Raw genomic sequence first — 17,713 nt, 5'->3', positions numbered from 1 at the left:
ACGGACCAAATCACGAACTATTGTTCATCAAACTGACAGAACATAACCTAAAATTTTACTTCGGTAGACTTCGGAAGTGTTCGGGTTGCGGCCGCGAGCCGCAGACACTGGGAAGCCTTCTTTTCACAGACGAGAGAGCCAAACGACCGATCGTACATCTTCGGTTTTTTTTTGTTCATTGTAACTCATGATAACTAATGGTCAATTAGGTTAGGTTAGCTACATTAAAAATACTTAAAAACATTGTGGACGGTTGATTTGGTTAGGAAAGCTACAATACAGATACTGTGAAATCATGTAAACGGTTTCCTAGCGCTGGATAGCTACATATTAAAAAAGTTATTTGCTAAGCAACCATAAAATGATTTAACAGTATTTTTAATGTAGCTATACTTACCTAATATGACCAACCATCCACAATGTTTTAAAGTATTTATAATGTAGCTAACCTATCCTAATCGACCGCAAAATTTAATGCCACAATGGTTTATACAATGAGATAGAACGGGGGAGAAAAAAAACGACCATGAACTTCGGGGAACTTCGGGTGTGACTCTCTCGTCTGTGAAAAGAAGGCTTCCCATCCTAACACGGACCAAATCACGAACTATTGTTTATCAAACTGACAGAACATAACCTAAAAGTATACTTCGGTAGACTTCGGAAGTGTTCGGGTTGCGGCCGCGAGCCGCAGACACTCCGCCAGCCAGCAGACGGGGAAGCACTCACCACGCCGTTCTCCGGCGGGTCGCCGTTGCCGAAGGTGGAGGTGACGACCAGCAGCAGGGCCTCGTGCTCGATGCTGCCCACGTCGTACTCGTCCATGCAGTACACCTGCACGCAGCGCATCGCCCCTGGTTCGCAACTGTCCCGCCCGGGCACACGGCTCCAGGGAGAACAACGCGACTTCAAAACTACTCCAGACATCTGAGTTGGGTCCAGGGGCGTAGCCAAGGGGGGGGAGTTAGGGGTTTAACACCCCCCCCCCCTCCCTTATCACCAAATATTTAATTAATTTCTTATTCATCACTCAAACAAATTTCATATTAAAATTAATAAAATTTTTACCTTTACAATATTTAAATTTAAGTACCGAAAACTGCTAAAATAGCAATATTTTACACCTTAAAATCCAAATTTTCCCCGGGGGAGGACCCCCGGACCCCGAGTTTAATACGGGGGGCCATGCTTCTTAACACCCCCCATACACAAATCCTGGCTACGCCACTGATGGGATCTGCTTACTACGGAAAGCATTTAAATATTCACCGAGGGCCGAAAAATAGGTACTTTTGTTTTCGGATTAAGTTTTTAAAACTGTATTTTTAAAAGAGTTAAAAATGGCTAAATCGCATGTTTTCAGAGTAATTTTCAGGCGTAAAACAACCAGTACAAATTATTGAAAACACTTAAAACGACTTGCATTACACCTTCATCTTCATTTCTCCGCCGTGTAATGTTACGGTCGCAGCTAAAATTTCACAGTTATCCTGTGCACGACGAGAAGACTGCGCCCTTCAAAAGGCCCGCCTCGTCAGGGGTGTATGTGTGTTAGTGAGGCGGGATGATAAGCGCGACGCTCGCTGGTGCTTCTAGCGCGGTGTCGCCTCTGGACTGGCGCGCAGTCTTCTCGTCGTCACAGGACAACTGCGAAATTTGAGAAATGACCGTAACACTACATGGCCGAGAAATTAAGATAAAGGTGTAGTGTAAGTCCCTTAACTGCTTTCAAGAGTCCGTACCGGTTGTTTTACGCCTAAAAATTACTCTGAATACACGCCTTTTAGTAATTTTTAACTCTTATAAAAAATAAAGTTGAAAGAAATCGCGTTATTTTTCCTGAAGCTCTGCCAACCGTCTATGTGCCCGGATAATAGTGGGATGGGAACACCGTCTCGGAACTGATCTCAGAACTAAACACGTGGTAGGCGGAGCTAAGCGAAACAAAATTGAGCCGATTTGTAAGGGCAGGCATTTTTCGCGAATAAATCTGAACACCTATTAAACTGCAACAAGGTAAACCCTCAGCAGCGGTTTCTTCCTTGTGATTGGCGGTCCGTCTGCGAAATAAGTAGTTGCCTTATTTGGCTGAGCCACTAAGGACGCATTTCCTTCCGCAATGAATTACTGTGATTGTTGTTTTAACAATCGTCATGCACCCGAAAGAAACTCACCCAATAACGAAACACAGGCGATGCTACAATGTTTTAACGTATAACTAATCTCGGAATATTTTCACGAAATATGCATGGCCCTACCGGTTGTTAATATTCTAATGAATTAGGTTCACGTGATAAATAGAATAGGGTCTACAATTTAGTGATATAAGTTTTGACTAGAGACCCGTTAATTTCGCGGATTCATTTGGTGTTATGCTAAAATTTAAATAATTATAGCTCAGTGCTGCTTCTGTCATTGGTTCTCTGTTAATCTGGAGGACTGAGGGACAATTAGAGACCCTCACTAATAGAAATGTCGAATCACAGGCCACCCAGTTGAGACGACTCACAAGTCAGCAGCCAATGAACAGTTGGCATTTGCCCGAGTGTGTAGAGGATATTGGAGTCTATCCTGGAGGTAATTGAATCCGCGAAATTCACGGGTCTCTAGTTTTGACATACTTGTGCGTCGACAGTACGACTGTCCGCGGGTCTGTGACGCCTGCGCGACGTAAATGGCGAACGCGACATTCGCGTCGCGGGCGCGCGACGTTAATGAAAACAGCGTCAGAAATACTTTTCCGAAAAATCGTCGGACTAATGGATTGGTGGCCAAAGGTTATGTTTAGGGCCATGCATATTTCGCGAAAAGATTACGAGAATAGTTATAAGCAGAGACCTGCAAAATTCGCGGTTTCGATGGCCTTCAGGATAGACTGCACATTCCCCTGTACACTCTGGCAAATAACGCAAGTTCATTGGCTGCCGACTTGTAAGTCGTCTCAGCTGGTTTGTCTGTGATTCGATCGTTCTTTGGTTGAGGGTTTATAAATGGTTGAGATTCGTCCAGATGAACAGTAAGCCAATAGCAAAATAATCTAAGAGGTATATGAGTTTGAATTCTAGCCTACCACCGAATGAATCCACGAATTTTGCAGGTCTCTAGTTATAAGTAAAAATACTGTAGCATCGTCTGTGTTTCGTGATTGGGTGAGTTTCTTCCAGGCGCATGTCGACTGTTGCAACACCAATCACAGTGATTCAGTGCGGAAGCAAACGCGTCCTGAGTGGCTCGGTCACAACAAGGCAACGACTTATCTCACAGACGGCCGCCAATCACAAGGAAGAAACCGCTGCTGAGGGTATAGCCATTTGCAGTTTAATATAGGTGTTCATATTTATTCGCGAAAAATGCCTGCTTCTAGTTATGTTATGTACGAGCTCTCGTACCACGCCAGGAGTGGGAGGATTTTCAGGGGACGGAGCTCACCTGGGCGTTGAAGGCGTGCGCGAAGATCTCGCCCAGCTTGCGGGCGTACATCTCCGCCTTGCCGGTCTCCGTGGCGTACAGCACGGTGGCCTTGATGCGGCGGGACAGCGCGTGGCCGAACAGCTTCGACGTGAACTTCACGGCCCTGCGCACACGTCACCACACACTCGCACTGCCTGTGAAGACTTCTATAGGTACGGATAGGAAAAATTCGCGGTTTCAATTCGCGATAGGCTAAAATACAAAAAGTTACACCTCAGTGCTGCCTCTGCTATTGGCTCACAACTCACCTGGATGACTCTGGTCCAATTAGAAACGCCCGACCAAAGCTTTATCGAATCACAGGCTGCTACGTTGGGACGTCTCACAAGACGGCAGCCAATGGGTGGGTGGCATTTGACGGAATGTACGTAGAACTATGGAGTTCATCCTGCAGGTCATTGAACCCGCGACATTTTCCTATCCCTATATATAGGAAGGTTTGGATAGGGAGTAAATTCATGTGAGTCGTCATCGACATGGTCAGGTGACGTGAATGTATACACACACACACATATATATACAAACAGAATAATTATCAAATCCGTGAAACATTTCAAAAAATCGGTACAGTGAAATGGCTAAGAGTTATGTAACAAATCATATACCAAGTGAAAGAAAAACTCTCAATTTTTTTTTTAAATTTAGTAAACGGAACAAAAATATTCATGTAAAATTACAGATATTTTGTAAATTTGTATATTTGCACAAAAACAACTGTATCACCAAGTGCTGATAAAGTCTCAGGGCTCAGGACACGGCCAACTGTCCGGTCAGCTGAGCGAGGTACGGGGCTGAGGCGGCGACTATGCTGGGATGGTGGCCCCAGCCGAAGCACTAATACCTTCCCGATCAAACAACAGGGAGCGATACCTAACTGTTCTGTTTTAAATGATGCTCTGGAATGTTAATAAATTGAAATGGAAGATTCTCCCACCCTACCCTGATAGGGCGCACATGTGGGAGAAGAACGTGAGAATGCCGGCCGCTGCGCTGGTCGGAATAATCTGTATCACCACGAAATAGTGTCCGCAGTTACCCGGGCACTTACGCTTCTGTGTTGTCCCATAACCTCCGATAGTTTAAGTTATTCGAGAACCATTCCCTGGATAGCTTTCCGGTATTTCAACTGCGCACATTATAAGCATGATTAAAACAAAAAATAATTCATTTAGTTGAACATTCCATTATTAGTACGGACCGGAAAAATTCGCGGGTTAAATGACCTGCAGGATGAACTCCATAGTTCTACGTACACACGGTCAAATGCCACTCACTCGTTGGCTGCCGTCTTGTGAGACGTCCCAGCGTAACAGCCTGTGATTCGATAAAGCTTTGGTCGGGTGTTTCTCATTGGCCCATAGTCATCCAGGTGAGTTGTGAGCCAATAGCAGAGGCAGCACTGAGGTACAACGATTTGTATTTTAGCATACCGCGAAATGAATTCGCGAATTTTTCCGGTCTCTACCGATGAGCACTCTAAAAAAAATGCTAAACTAAGTAAATGCATGTTTAGTCGTAGCTAGAGAATAATTATCCCTTGAAGTAATTATTGGCTCTACGCGCGGCTACGAGAGACACGTAAAAAAAAAAAAAAAAGGAAGGCGGAAACACTGAAGGATGTATGGATGCATGTTTCAACTTCAGTGTTAGGTCAACACTTTTAAGTAAATGTTCATTTAGTGGAAGCCTGTAAAATGGTCATTATCACAACGCCGAAATACCATAACGCCGAACGTACAATAACGCCGAATAGGCCATAACGCCGAATGCCAAATTGACCGCAACGCTGACAGCTAGAAAACTGCTGTACACCACAACACCGAAATACAGTAACGCCGAAAAATGTTGCTGCGGGAGGGGGGGGCTATAGGAGCAAAATGAAAAACAACTGAATGAATTTGTGTGTGTTTCTTAAATGTATCTTAACGCCGAAATACCACAACCTAACCTAACCTAGGCTAGCCTACCCTAGCCTAACCTAACCTAACCTTACCTAACCTAACCTTTGTGGCAGTCCTGCAATGACTTTTTTCGGGGTTAATGTATTTCGGCGTTGTGGTAATTAGGCGTTGTGGTACACAGCAGTGTTCATGCTGTCGGTGTTGTAGTCAATTTGGTATTCGGCGTTATGGTTTTCGGCGTTATTGTACGTTCGGCGTTGTGGTATTTCGGCGTTGTGGTGCGTCCCCCCTGCAAAAGTGGCGATATGATTTGGCAAGTGGTGCTAATTCATAAAATTTCACACTTTAACAGCGTTCTCATTGGACCATATGTAAGAGAACAAAAAAAACCGCAAGCAAAAAATAGTTCCTAAGAAGGGGAAGGAGGGAGGATCAACAGAAAACTGGTGTGGTCTGGAGGGGTAAGCGGGATGTGAAGAGGGGAGGGGGTGGGAACACGACACTAACGCCGACGAAGGCCGAAGACAGCCGAAGGCTCACTGAGACGGACACGAGTTTGGCGCAAAATAAACCAACAACATTACTAGTTCAAATGATTCGATCTCACGCATTCGACTGGAAGGTGAAATTTGGCAGTAACCAATGAATAATAGACACCAGATAATTTTTGTATAAATGTATGTTGTTCATTCTGTTTTCAGATAATTGTTGTTTTATTTAGTATTATTTTGAAAGCGAACAGACCCGGGGAAACAGTACCTTGCGATCTGCTTGAAGCGGAACTTCTTCCTGGGCTTCTTGCCTATGAGGGAGTCCATGCCTGCCTTCCACACGTGACTCTTCCACACGGCCACCTGCGCAACGCACAGCCACAAATTTGCTTTAGGGGGTGCTTTCCTTAATTACTATGTTTCAATAATTATGGGGTTATGTTTATAATTTGAAGTAACAATTTAAAACAATATATTTTTATAAACAGTTTTATCAAATAAATGAGAGCTTAATTTATATATATGCATGTGTGTGATGACATTTTCAGGCAATCTTCAGATTAGCCCAGCAGGTATTCCTGTGATTTTTGGTAGCAATCTGACCAAAATAATTTTTTTTTCTTTATCGGGAATTTTGTGTCATATTTTCAATACAAATTAATACAAAATAAAAATATTCTATTTTTTTTAATGATTTTTGAACATTTACAATTAAAAGCGATATAAGGGTCGCCAGTATGTAATGTAGCACTAACAGCGTGAAAATATGGTATTAAATTTTGGATTTAACAGTCTGGAACCATCGTGATAAAGACTTTAATTTTAGGATAATGTCAATAGTACAAAAAAAATTGGTTTCCCGATTTCCGTAAAAACTTATGGAGCCAGAATTTTGGGGAACCCAAATTCAAACTTATGAATAAAGTCTTAAAAACCGTTTAACAAGATATGCTACATAAAAACTGTCAATTAATTACAACGTTTGACTTTTTTTAAGGCTCTTTGGTCATGATAGATTTTTTAAAATATAAATAGGTTTTTAGGTTATTAAAATAAAAAAACCAATGGTAAAATTATTACTAAACACCAATCACAGATACATTTGTAAAATGAAGGTTATAATTATTGACATTGTACTTGTAGAAGGGTTTAAGCTCATGTCAATGAACTTTGGCTCTTCTAGTCACCTGGTAGTCGTAGGAGGGCTTGAACTGGTAGAGCGCCATATCCTGGTGGAAGGACTTAGTCCGGGTCAGTGAGCAGTGTGTTATTGAATGAGAAGGTTGGTAATGGTACGGTCACCTGATAGTCGTAGGAGGGCTTGAACTGGTAGAGCGCCATCTCCTGGTGGAAGGACTCAGACCAGGTCAGTTAGCATTGCTTTATTGAAGGAGAAGGTGGATAATGGAACGGTCACCTGGTAGTCGTAGGAGGGCTTGAACTGGTAGAGCGCCATCTACTGGTGGAAGGACTTAGTCCGGGTCAGTGAGCAGAGTGTTATTGAAGGAGAAGGTGGGTAATGGTACGGTCACCTGGTAGTCGTAGGAGGGCTTGAACTGGTAGAGCGCCATCTCCTGGTGGAAGGACTCAGACCAGGTCAGTTAGCATTGCGTTATTGAAGGAGAAGGTGGATAATGGAACGGTCACCTGGTAGTCGTAGGAGGGCTTGAACTGGTAGAGCGCCATCTACTGGTGGAAGGACTTAGTCCGGGTCAGTGAGCAGAGTGTTATTGAAGGAGAAGGTGGGTAATGGTACGGTCAACTGGTGGTCGTAGGAGGACTTGTGCTGTTAGAGCGCCATCTCCTGGTGGAAGGACTCAGACCGGTTCAGTGAGCAGAGTGTTATTGAAGGAGAAGGTGGGTAATGGTACGGTCAACTGGTGGTCGTAGGAGGACTTGTGCTGTTAGAGCGCCATCTCCTGGTGGAAGGACTCAGACCGGGTCAGTGAGCAGTATGTTATTGAAGGAGAAGGTGGGTGATGGTACGGTCACCTGGTAGTCGTAGGAGGGCTTGAACTGGTAAAGCGCCATCTCCTGTTGGAAGGACTTAGACCGGGTCAGTGAGCAGTATGTTATTGAAGGAGAAGTTGGGTGATGGTATGGTCACCTGGTAGTCGTAGGAGGGCTTGAAACTGGTAGAGCGCCATCTCCTGTTGGAAGGACTCAGACCAGGTCAGTGAGCAGTATGTTATTGAAGGTGAAGGTGGGTGATGGTATGGTCACCTAGTCGTAGAAGGGCTTGAGCTGGTAGAGCGCCATCTCCTGGTGGAAGGACTTAGTCCGGTCAGTGAGCAGTGTGTTATTGAAGGAGAAGGTGGGTGATGGTATGGTCACCTGGTAGTCGTAGGAGGGCTTGAGCTGGTAGAGCGCCATCTCCTGTTGGAAGGACTCAGACCAGGTCAGTGAGCAGTATGTTATTGAAGGTGAAGGTGGGTGATGGTATGGTCACCTAGTCGTAGAAGGGCTTGAGCTGGTAGAGCGCCATCTCCTGGTGGAAGGACTTAGTCCGGTCAGTGAGCAGTGTGTTATTGAAGGAGAAGGTGGGTGATGGTATGGTCACCTGGTAGTCGTAGGAGGGCTTGAGCTGGTAGAGCGCCATCTCCTGTTGGAAGGACTCAGACCGGGTCAGTGAGCAGTATGTTATTGAAGGAGAAGGTGGGTGATGGTATGGTCACCTGGTAGTCGTAGGAGGGCTTGAGCTGGTAGAGCGCCATCTCCTGTTGGAAGGACTCAGACCGGGTCAGTGAGCAGTATGTTATTGAAGGAGAAGGTGGGTGATGGTATGGTCACCTAGTCGTAGGAGGGCTTGAGCTGGTAGAGCGCCATCTCCTTTTGGAAGGACTAAGACCGGGTCAGTGAGCAGAGTGTTATTGAAGGAGAAGGTGGGTGATGGTATGGTCACCTGGTAGTCGTAGGAGGGCTTGAGCTGGTAGAGCGCCATCTCCTGTTGGAAGGACTCAGACCGGGTCAGTGAGCAGTATGTTATTGAAGGAGAAGGTGGGTGATGGTATGGTCACCTGGTAGTCGTAGGAGGGCTTGAGCTGGTAGAGCGCCATCTCCTGTTGGAAGGACTTAGTCCTGGTCAGTGAGCAGTGTGCTATTGAAGGAGAAGGTTGGTAATGGTACGGTCACCTGATAGTCGTAGGAGGGCTTGAACTGGTAGAGCGCCATCTCCTGGTGGAAGGACTTAGTCCGGGTCAGTGAGCAGTGTGTTATTAAAGGAGAAGGTTGGTAATGGTACGGTCACCTGATAGTCGTAGGAGGGCTTGAACTGGTAGAGCGCCATCTCCTGGTGGAAGGACTCAGACCAGGTCAGTTAGCATTGCGTTATTGAAGGAGAAGGTGGATAATGGAACGGTCACCTGGTAGTCGTAGGAGGGCTTGAACTGGTAGAGCGCCATCTCCTGTTGGAAGGACTAAGACGGGGTAAGTGAGCAGAGTGTTATTGAAGGATAAGGTTGGTAATGACGGTCACCTGGTAGTCGTAGGAGGGCTTGAACTGGTAGAGCGCCATCTACTGGTGGAAGGACTTAGTCCGGGTCAGTGAGCAGAGTGTTATTGAAGGAGAAGGTGGGTAATGGTACGGTCAACTGGTGGTCGTAGGAGGACTTGTGCTGTTAGAGCGCCATCTCCTGGTGGAAGGACTCAGACCGGTTCAGTGAGCAGAGTATTATTGAAGGAGAAGGTGGGTGATGGTACGGTCACCTGGTAGTCGTAGGAGGGCTTGAACTGGTAGAGCGCCATCTCCTGGTGGAAGGACTTAGTCCGGGTCAGTGAGCAGTGTGTTATTAAAGGAGAAGGTTGGTAATGGTACGGTCACCTGATAGTCGTAGGAGGGCTTGAACTGGTAGAGCGCCATCTCCTGTTGGAAGGACTCAGACCGGGTCAGTGAGCAGTATGTTATTGAAGGAGAAGGTGGGTGATGGTATGGTCACCTGGTAGTCGTAGGAGGGCTTGAGCTGGTAGAGCGCCATCTCCTGTTGGAAGGACTCAGACCGGGTCAGTGAGCAGAGTGTTATTGAAGGAGAAGGTGGGTAATGGTATGGTCAACTGGTGGTCGTAGGAGGATTTGTGCTGTTAGAGCGCCATCTCCTGGTGGAAGGACTCAGACCGGTTCAGTGAGCAGAGTGTTATTGAAGGAGAAGGTGGGTGATGGTACGGTCACCTGGTAGTCGTAGGAGGGCTTGAGCTGGTAGAGTGCCATCTCCTGGTGGAAGGACTCAGACCGGGTCAGTGAGCAGTGTGTTATTGAAGGAGGAGGTGGGTGATGGTACGGTCACCTGGTAGTCGTAGGAGGGCTTGAGCTGGTAGAGTGCCATCTCCTGTTGGAAGGACTCAGACCGGGTCAGTTAGCAGAGTGTTATTGAAGGAGAAGGTGGGTGATGGTACGGTCAACTGGTGGTCGTAGGAGGGCTTGAGCTGGTAGAGTGCCATCTCCTGTTGGAAGGACTCAGACCGGGTCAGTGAGCAGTGTGTTATTGAAGGAGGAGGTGGGTGATGGTACGGTCACCTGGTAGTCGTAGGAGGGCTTGAGCTGGTACAGCGCCATCTCCTGGTGGAAGACTGGGGTGAGCGAGGCCGACATGGGGGGCACGATCCACACCCAGTCGGCGGGGCAGCCCCGTCGCAGCTTCATCTCGCTCTCGTAGTGCTTCATGAAGGACTCGGAGGCCGTGTGGTGGTCCACCACCGTCACGTTGCACGACTGCGCCACACAGGATACCACACGCTCAGTCCTTTCCGCAGCTGCGTGGCGGCCAGTGCACCGAGCACCGAGCACTGCACTCTGGAAGCCTTACCAATTTGTACATACCACCTCAAATTAAGGCAAGACAGTATCTTTCAATTTACTCTTACATACCTTTTTATCGCTTTTAGTTTGTTAAAGTTTATTTAGAAATTACTAACTTGGTTTAGAGTTTGGTGTTCGGGAAATAATAAATTTTACTTGCACCGGTCTATAAGATATTATGTGCCTAGTTACGTCTGTTTTTTTTTGTTTTTTTGTTTTTTTCGAATTTGTTCTTAGTCGGATAATGGAAAAGTAAGAAATTTTTGTATAAACCATTGTAGTTTTTATAAGAATTATACCATATTTGTTGCTATTTTCTCATATTTCCACTTTCGTTACACAATAAAGCTCATTAAAAATAATTCCTTGCATTGTACCATAAGCCGCGCAATTTTGCTGAATATCAAGAAAATTACCATCTGGTAGCTGAATAATACCTGCCTTTTTTATTTTTTTAAAGTGTTATTTGCTGGAACGTTGTTTTTTTTTAATGGAATGCAATTTTTATGCTGTAGCTGTATATTCTTCAAAATTTTGGAGACTACAATACCTGCTTCTTCACATGAACTATTTATATAATATATTTCACGTTAATTTATCAACAATTTGAATCTAATTGTTCTGGAAATATACAAAAAAAATTACAGTAAATTTTTTCCAAAGAAAGTCCTTTAAAAATTTATATTAAGTTTTATTCGCCCAAGTAGTTACACCAATCCCTCGCATAGCACGTCTTCACTTAATGCGAATTCAGTTAGCACGATGTAAATTTTACTGCCCTAGTCTCGAATAGCACGTCTATAAATTTCAGTTAGCACGAAATCGCCACAGGCTAAAAAAAATCTCGGAAACGACGCGACGTCAGGTATGGAATTCGAGGGGGGAAGAGTGGTTTGGAATGCGAGGGGAAAGATGCGCACGCAGATAAACAAACACCGGGCCGTACTGTTGATGCCCGGCCGCAGACCAGGCCGTACCGTACAGAAACCAAAGCAGATGAAATTGGACACGTTTTTTAAAAAAAAGCAAGATGATAGTGTTAATTTCACCCCAGAAAATATTTAACTAACTTTTATGTTTTGTATATGTACATATTGTACATACAGTAAACTCCCGGTATATCGCGCCCCGATTGATCGCAGAATCGGGTATATCGCGGGTCAAACCATGTCCCCCAGTCAGAAATGAATAATAATAATGGAATAAATGGTTGACAGCCGATTAGGATAATTTTGCGTTGTAACTAACAAACTAAGCATCGGGCAGAAAAAAGCCTAGGCGTAGAAAATGTCCGCAGTAAAATTCTAAACAAGATATCTCCGTACATTATTCCTCTATCTTGTAGGGTTTTCAAATTATGGTCCAATCCAGCCCAGTGATATTTTCTGAAACACTAGTTCTTAACGTCGCTTTATCTCACAAATGAAGCATCGGACAGGGGACCTGATAAAGCCCACCATCCAGCGACATTATCCAGCGTGACTCGGCTGGGGATTGATGTTGGATAGGCTTGGTTGTCGGCAAGCGCTGGGTAGGGAGAGGCTAGCCGAGAACATGGAGAGAGGTAGAGATTAGAGCGGGCAGAAACACCAGGGGGAGTGGGGGAGCACACAGGCAGAGCATGAGTCACTTGACTGAGCAGCGTCGCTGCGTACAAGGCAAAATCAGGTAGTCCGGTGTTTAAAATTCCACTCCAGAATCTTAATTGGTACTTTACTGGACATCTGTATATAAATGTTTTGTTACAACTTAAACCTACAGACGTAATATTATTGGGTAATTCATTGTATTATACAAGTTCATCTTTTTACTTTGGTATAATGTTTTAACATTAAATGGTAAAGTAAATCGGCTAGCGTATTTTTAATCTTTGCCCAGGAATTCCCAGTGGTCCCATATTTACGTGAACCATACTGTACCACTTTTGCCGTGAGGTAGTAAACAAGTCCCGGAAATGTTTATGTGTAGCGGTCTCCCGACCTTTAAACAGAGGCTGGGGAATATAACACTTGCCGATCCGAGCCACACACACTCAGCAACTCGACACAGCGTTTGGTGAAATAAGTAAAGACAAAGTTTAACACGATTTTTAATACGGCGTCACTGATTGCGCTAAAATTAAATTGGCGCAATTTTTGTTTCCCACATGTGACCATTCATAATTTACTGTAAGCATGGATAATAAAGTTTAACCACTTGACACGATATACGATTCTTTATTTTTTATTGTACGAATGCTAGAATCGTTTTTTTCCTGTATCTGCGGCCTGCTTCTACAAAAGACAAGCTATCTGTAAGTAAATCTAGAATTTTTATTTTGTCAATCAAACTCGGTACTTTGCGATTCATATTCGGTTTGAAGTATCACTACGGCCTTTCTTTTTAGAAGACTTTGTCCACAGAATCGTGTGTAACCGCACACACTGCACTTACTTTTTTACGGACACTGACGAAGCAGATACTGTGGCTGACACCACGAGACTGGCAGCAGCTTGTGTGCCGCACGTGTGTTTGGCGGCGTTTGGCGCGCTCGTAGGCCGTGCGACAAACTGTGCGCGGCACGCGGAAAAATAAAAACAATTCAACATTTAATATTTATCTTTAAAATTTATTATTTTTATTTTTTCACCCGTGTTTAGTGGAAACTGCGGATGCAAAGTCCGCACAAAGGCGGGCCGTCTATACTGTGCGTGCTTGCCGACCTATTAGAACACAGGCGGTGTTTTATGCCTTTTGACCTTGGTCACATCGAAACATCGCGGTTATGCAACAACGAGGGTAAAAGTTATGTCCCCCGACAACCCCGTTAAATAGGGAGTGTACCCGTATTTTAATGTTATGTTTGTGCTCTAGGGAAAATCTAAATCTGTTTATCTGTTAACTGATTTGTTTACATAGCCGCTTTTATAAGAGGTGTGCATTACAAATTAAATGTTTACATATGGCTGTGTGTTTTAAAGTTATATAAAACCGGTTCTTAATTTCATAAAAGTGTTTTAATTTTGTAAAGTTTTAAACGTAATAACAAAGGATCCAGCTGCTTGCAACAGCAGGCAGACAGACGCGCGCGCGTGTTGAAGGTCACGCCTGGGCGGGCAAGCCAACCTGCGGACTGACGGTAAATATGTTACCACTTATCTCCCGTTACACTGTGCCATGTTTTCTTTATCTAACGTATTCGGTGGTAGGCTTAAAAAGATAAATGATATGACATATGCATTTTCAAGTATTATTCTACGCATTTATATTATGTAAAGATTACTTCCCTACACATCTTGGAACACATTAAATAATTTAGCCTTATATTTATGGGGACTAATGCTTCAGAATACGCGATTTCGATTAACACGAACATTTTTAGGAACGAATTAGTCGTGCTAAGTGAGGGATTGGTGTATATTGTTTATTTGCCATAACAATTATTTAATTCTATTACTGTAATTTTATCAAATAATCTATATTTAATCTGTTGTTTAAAGAGATATAGTAATGAATTTAGGGAAATAGGCTTATAATACGAGTAACTACAGTAAATAGTAAAAGCCAACATAGAACCTGATTTCAATTTTTTTTAATGAATTAATTTTTTCAGTGCCCTATTTTTCTAGTAAATGTAGTTAGTTTAGCCTGGTAGAAAAATACACCAGGTCTGCGTCGTAATCAAGGAACGAATGTGTTTACGTGAGAAGGAGACAGGCTGTATTCGTATACGTCTTAAGTGCATACTTACACGTACTTGTCAAAGGAAGCGACATTACAAGGATTGTTCAAACTGGAAGTGAAGTACGCAAGCACCCGTATCTCTCTGTGCACTTCTCGCGTACTTCTACCGCAAAACAAAAGGCAAAAGTTTTGACAAACCGGCTTGTAGCCTACGTTTGGGCAGTCAGAGTTTCAAAAAAACAATTTTCAATTTATTTTCAACTTTCATTAACATAACAAATGATAAAAATGAAAATAAGCCTATAAAGACGTTTCAATAGATAAATTTGTGAAATATTAAATTTGTCATGAATTCGTGCGTGAATGCAAAAAAAAAAAAACTTATTTGCCGTATAAGAGCAAGTTCTCTGCACCATCCGCAACATATTCTCCGCCCTTTTCGCGTCAGAAAGCCAATAAACCCCAATAAGCACATGATGCACGCGCCCTTGTTCTGCATGGCTAATACCCCGCATGGTAGAGAGTATAGGCTTCGGCCTGAGACACACTTAGGTCCTCCCCTAACCTTACACACTTAGATTAACTTAGGCTAGGGGGAAAAAACACAATGTTTCACGATGACGTCGCATTAAAAAAAATCCGGCCTACGAAATTTTCACTCCCATCGCGGCCGAAGACTACTGTTTCGCTTCTGTCGAGCTAGCTAGTGAAGTCACCAGAGGTGGGTGGCAGGGGGAACCACACATAACTAAGAAACACACAACTTAGAACGGTCATAACTTAGAAACCTCTAAAAAAAATCCACGTAACTTAGAACTGTCATAATTTGGAACGATCATAACTTAGAAACACATAACGTAGCAACACACAACTTAGAAACGTCATAACTAAGAAAGTCAAAACTTATAACCATCACAACTTAGAAACACACAACTTAGAACTGTCATTGCTTAGAAACGTCATAACTAGAGACCCGGAAAATTCGCGGGTTCATTTCGTGTTATGCTAAAATTCAAATAATTATACCTTAGTGCTGCTTCTGTCATTGGTTCACTGTTAATCTAGAGGACTGAGGACCAATTAGAGACCCAACACAGGCCACCCAGTCGAGACGACTAACAAGTCAGCAGCCAATGAACAGTTGGCATTTGCCCGAGTTTGTAGAAGATATTGTAGTCCGTCCTGGAGGTCACTGAACCCGCGAATTTTCCGGGTCTCTAGTCATAACACACAACTTAGAACAGGCATAACTTAAAAGATTCTATCTTGTGTGTTTGTAAGTCGTGCCGTGACCAGAGGCGGGCGGCAGGTGTGCTCGGGCAGGGACTGGGCGTGACGTCACGGCACCCACCTGGAAGCTGTGCAGCACGGCCAGGTTGACCTCCACCAGGGCGCGGTCCTTCCACAGCGTGACGGCGGTCCTCGTGTCCAGGCCCAGGCGCGCTGCCACGCTCTGCGGCCCCCACAACACACCACACACCGCTCACACGCCACTCCACACTACACACTCCACCTTCTCTTTGACGTGACACCTTCTAATAAATCGATGAACGCCGGCTGCACGCACGAAAAAGCGTCCCGTTGAGCACATTGTTCCGTTACGCTGTGTCCCGTTACGCTCATTGTTCCGTTACGCTGTGTTCCGTTACGATGTCGGCGAGTGCAGTAATAATAGGTAGGGACACCTGTATTTCGCGAATGCATTTCTTGTCTAGGTACATCGCAAAACACCGTAGTTTTTTTCTTGTATTTATTGGCTGTGGTCGGCGAGAGGTGTTTTCCCACACTTGACGGGGCCAATGGGAATGTGGATACCGTACTTCTGCACGCTCACGATTCGCCATTACTCTAAGAAAAAGCTACAGTGTTTTGTGACATACCTTGACACGAAATGTATTCGCGAAATACAGGTGTCCCTAATAATAGGTTAAGTTACAATTGACTAAAAAAAATAATTATGGTGATTCATATCATTGAAGATAGATATTTGATTACAGTTTATTTATTATGAAAACTTGTTCCTAATTATATTTAAACTTTATAGCTAAACGCCAGTTTATAAAATTATTTACAAGTCATCTACACGTGAACGTGAACGTCGACTGTTTATAAAGTGAAGTGAGAAGTTAATGTGGTTTTCATTGCTTATTACAATAACAATTTTGGCAATAAAGGTTAATTATTTAAAAATCTGATTACTAGAATAGTTTCAAGTATTTATTCTTTTATTATTAAAATAAAATTGATTCAATTTTATTCATAAAAGTATGCAATCATTTCATCAATGTTTTGTTATGACGTTGTCACGTTAAACTATCGTCCGTAAACCGACTTTACAGACAAACAATTTTTTTTTTAATGGAACACAAATAATGTCACGTGAAAACAACTGAGTATGGACTTCTCACCCGGGCATTTATGTACCTCCAACAGTTAAACCGCTCCCTGAATAGCTTTCCAGTAAAAGATGATTACATTATTTATCATTCAAATATATTTTCCAAGGTTTAAAATAATTTGTGTTTGAATGAAACATAAATTTAATATAAAATCATGCGCAAAAGTTCCTAATAAATACTGTGTATTTTTCTCGAAAAATCCGTATTTCGTATACGCAAAAAAAAAAAACCATAGCCATGTGCTGTACAAGATTACAAGTGTCTTTCCCCGTGCGAATATTTTAAAAAAATTAATCATCACATCATCTAACAAAAATGTTATTAAAATAGTGACATAGTTATTGCTTTTAATATAGCTAATAAATAAATAATATTAAGTATGTGGTATATAGTAGTATTGTAAGAAGTGGGTGCTGGTATAAAAGGGAGCTCACCTTGTATTGGCGATACTTGGTTCTGAAAAAAATGCAGCTTTAATGTTATATCTCCGGTTCCTGACATCGTAGTAAGATAAAATATATACCAGTTTTTAATTATAATCATCAGCTTTAAAACATTTAAAGTTTTATCAAAATCGGTCCAGTATTTATTACGCGATACTCCAACAACCAGACAAGCAGACAAATATAAAATTCAATAAAATAATTCCATAATAAACCATTTTAATTAAATATAATCTTAACTCAATAATAAAAAATCATCTACATAATAATACCAATTTTATATTGATTAGCTTTGTGGTATTTGCTAAAAAGGGATAAATGCTTTTGATTTATTATAATATGAATATATATGATGATATGAAGATATCATCTTGCTTGTAGTATTACAAACTATTTCAGAGGAACTGTTTTGCAATGGAATCTTTTGTAAAAGTACAAAAAAATATTTTTTTTTTTCTGTGTAGCAACACGTGACTCGAGAGAAGAGACACATCGCTATCGTCAGGCATTCGGTGAGGCAGTACAGACTTGAAGCACAAGTACATCTGCGTCA

The 17,713-nt window shown here is 43.0% G+C and overlaps 1 protein-coding gene across 1 annotated transcript in view; it reads right to left on the bottom strand.

Moving 5' to 3' along the window:
• LOC134539792 (nitric oxide synthase, salivary gland) overlaps positions 1-17,713 on the bottom strand; it is a 239,806-nt gene that overhangs the window by 48,139 nt on the left and 173,954 nt on the right. Inside the window, exons 8-12 of the mRNA XM_063382059.1 lie at positions 15,670-15,771; positions 10,374-10,568; positions 6,132-6,226; positions 3,430-3,574; positions 730-834 (exon numbers count right to left, since the gene is read on the bottom strand). Of these exons, the coding sequence (XP_063238129.1) occupies positions 730-834; positions 3,430-3,574; positions 6,132-6,226; positions 10,374-10,568; positions 15,670-15,771 (642 nt within the window). The remainder of the gene's footprint in view (positions 1-729; positions 835-3,429; positions 3,575-6,131; positions 6,227-10,373; positions 10,569-15,669; positions 15,772-17,713) is intronic.

The sequence above is a fragment of the Bacillus rossius genome, chromosome 16 (genome assembly GCF_032445375.1).
Source record: "Bacillus rossius redtenbacheri isolate Brsri chromosome 16, Brsri_v3, whole genome shotgun sequence".
NCBI classification, from domain to species: domain Eukaryota; kingdom Metazoa; phylum Arthropoda; class Insecta; order Phasmatodea; family Bacillidae; genus Bacillus; species Bacillus rossius.
Note: the sequence above shows the minus strand (reverse complement) of the source record. Positions and strands in the feature narration are given on the sequence as shown.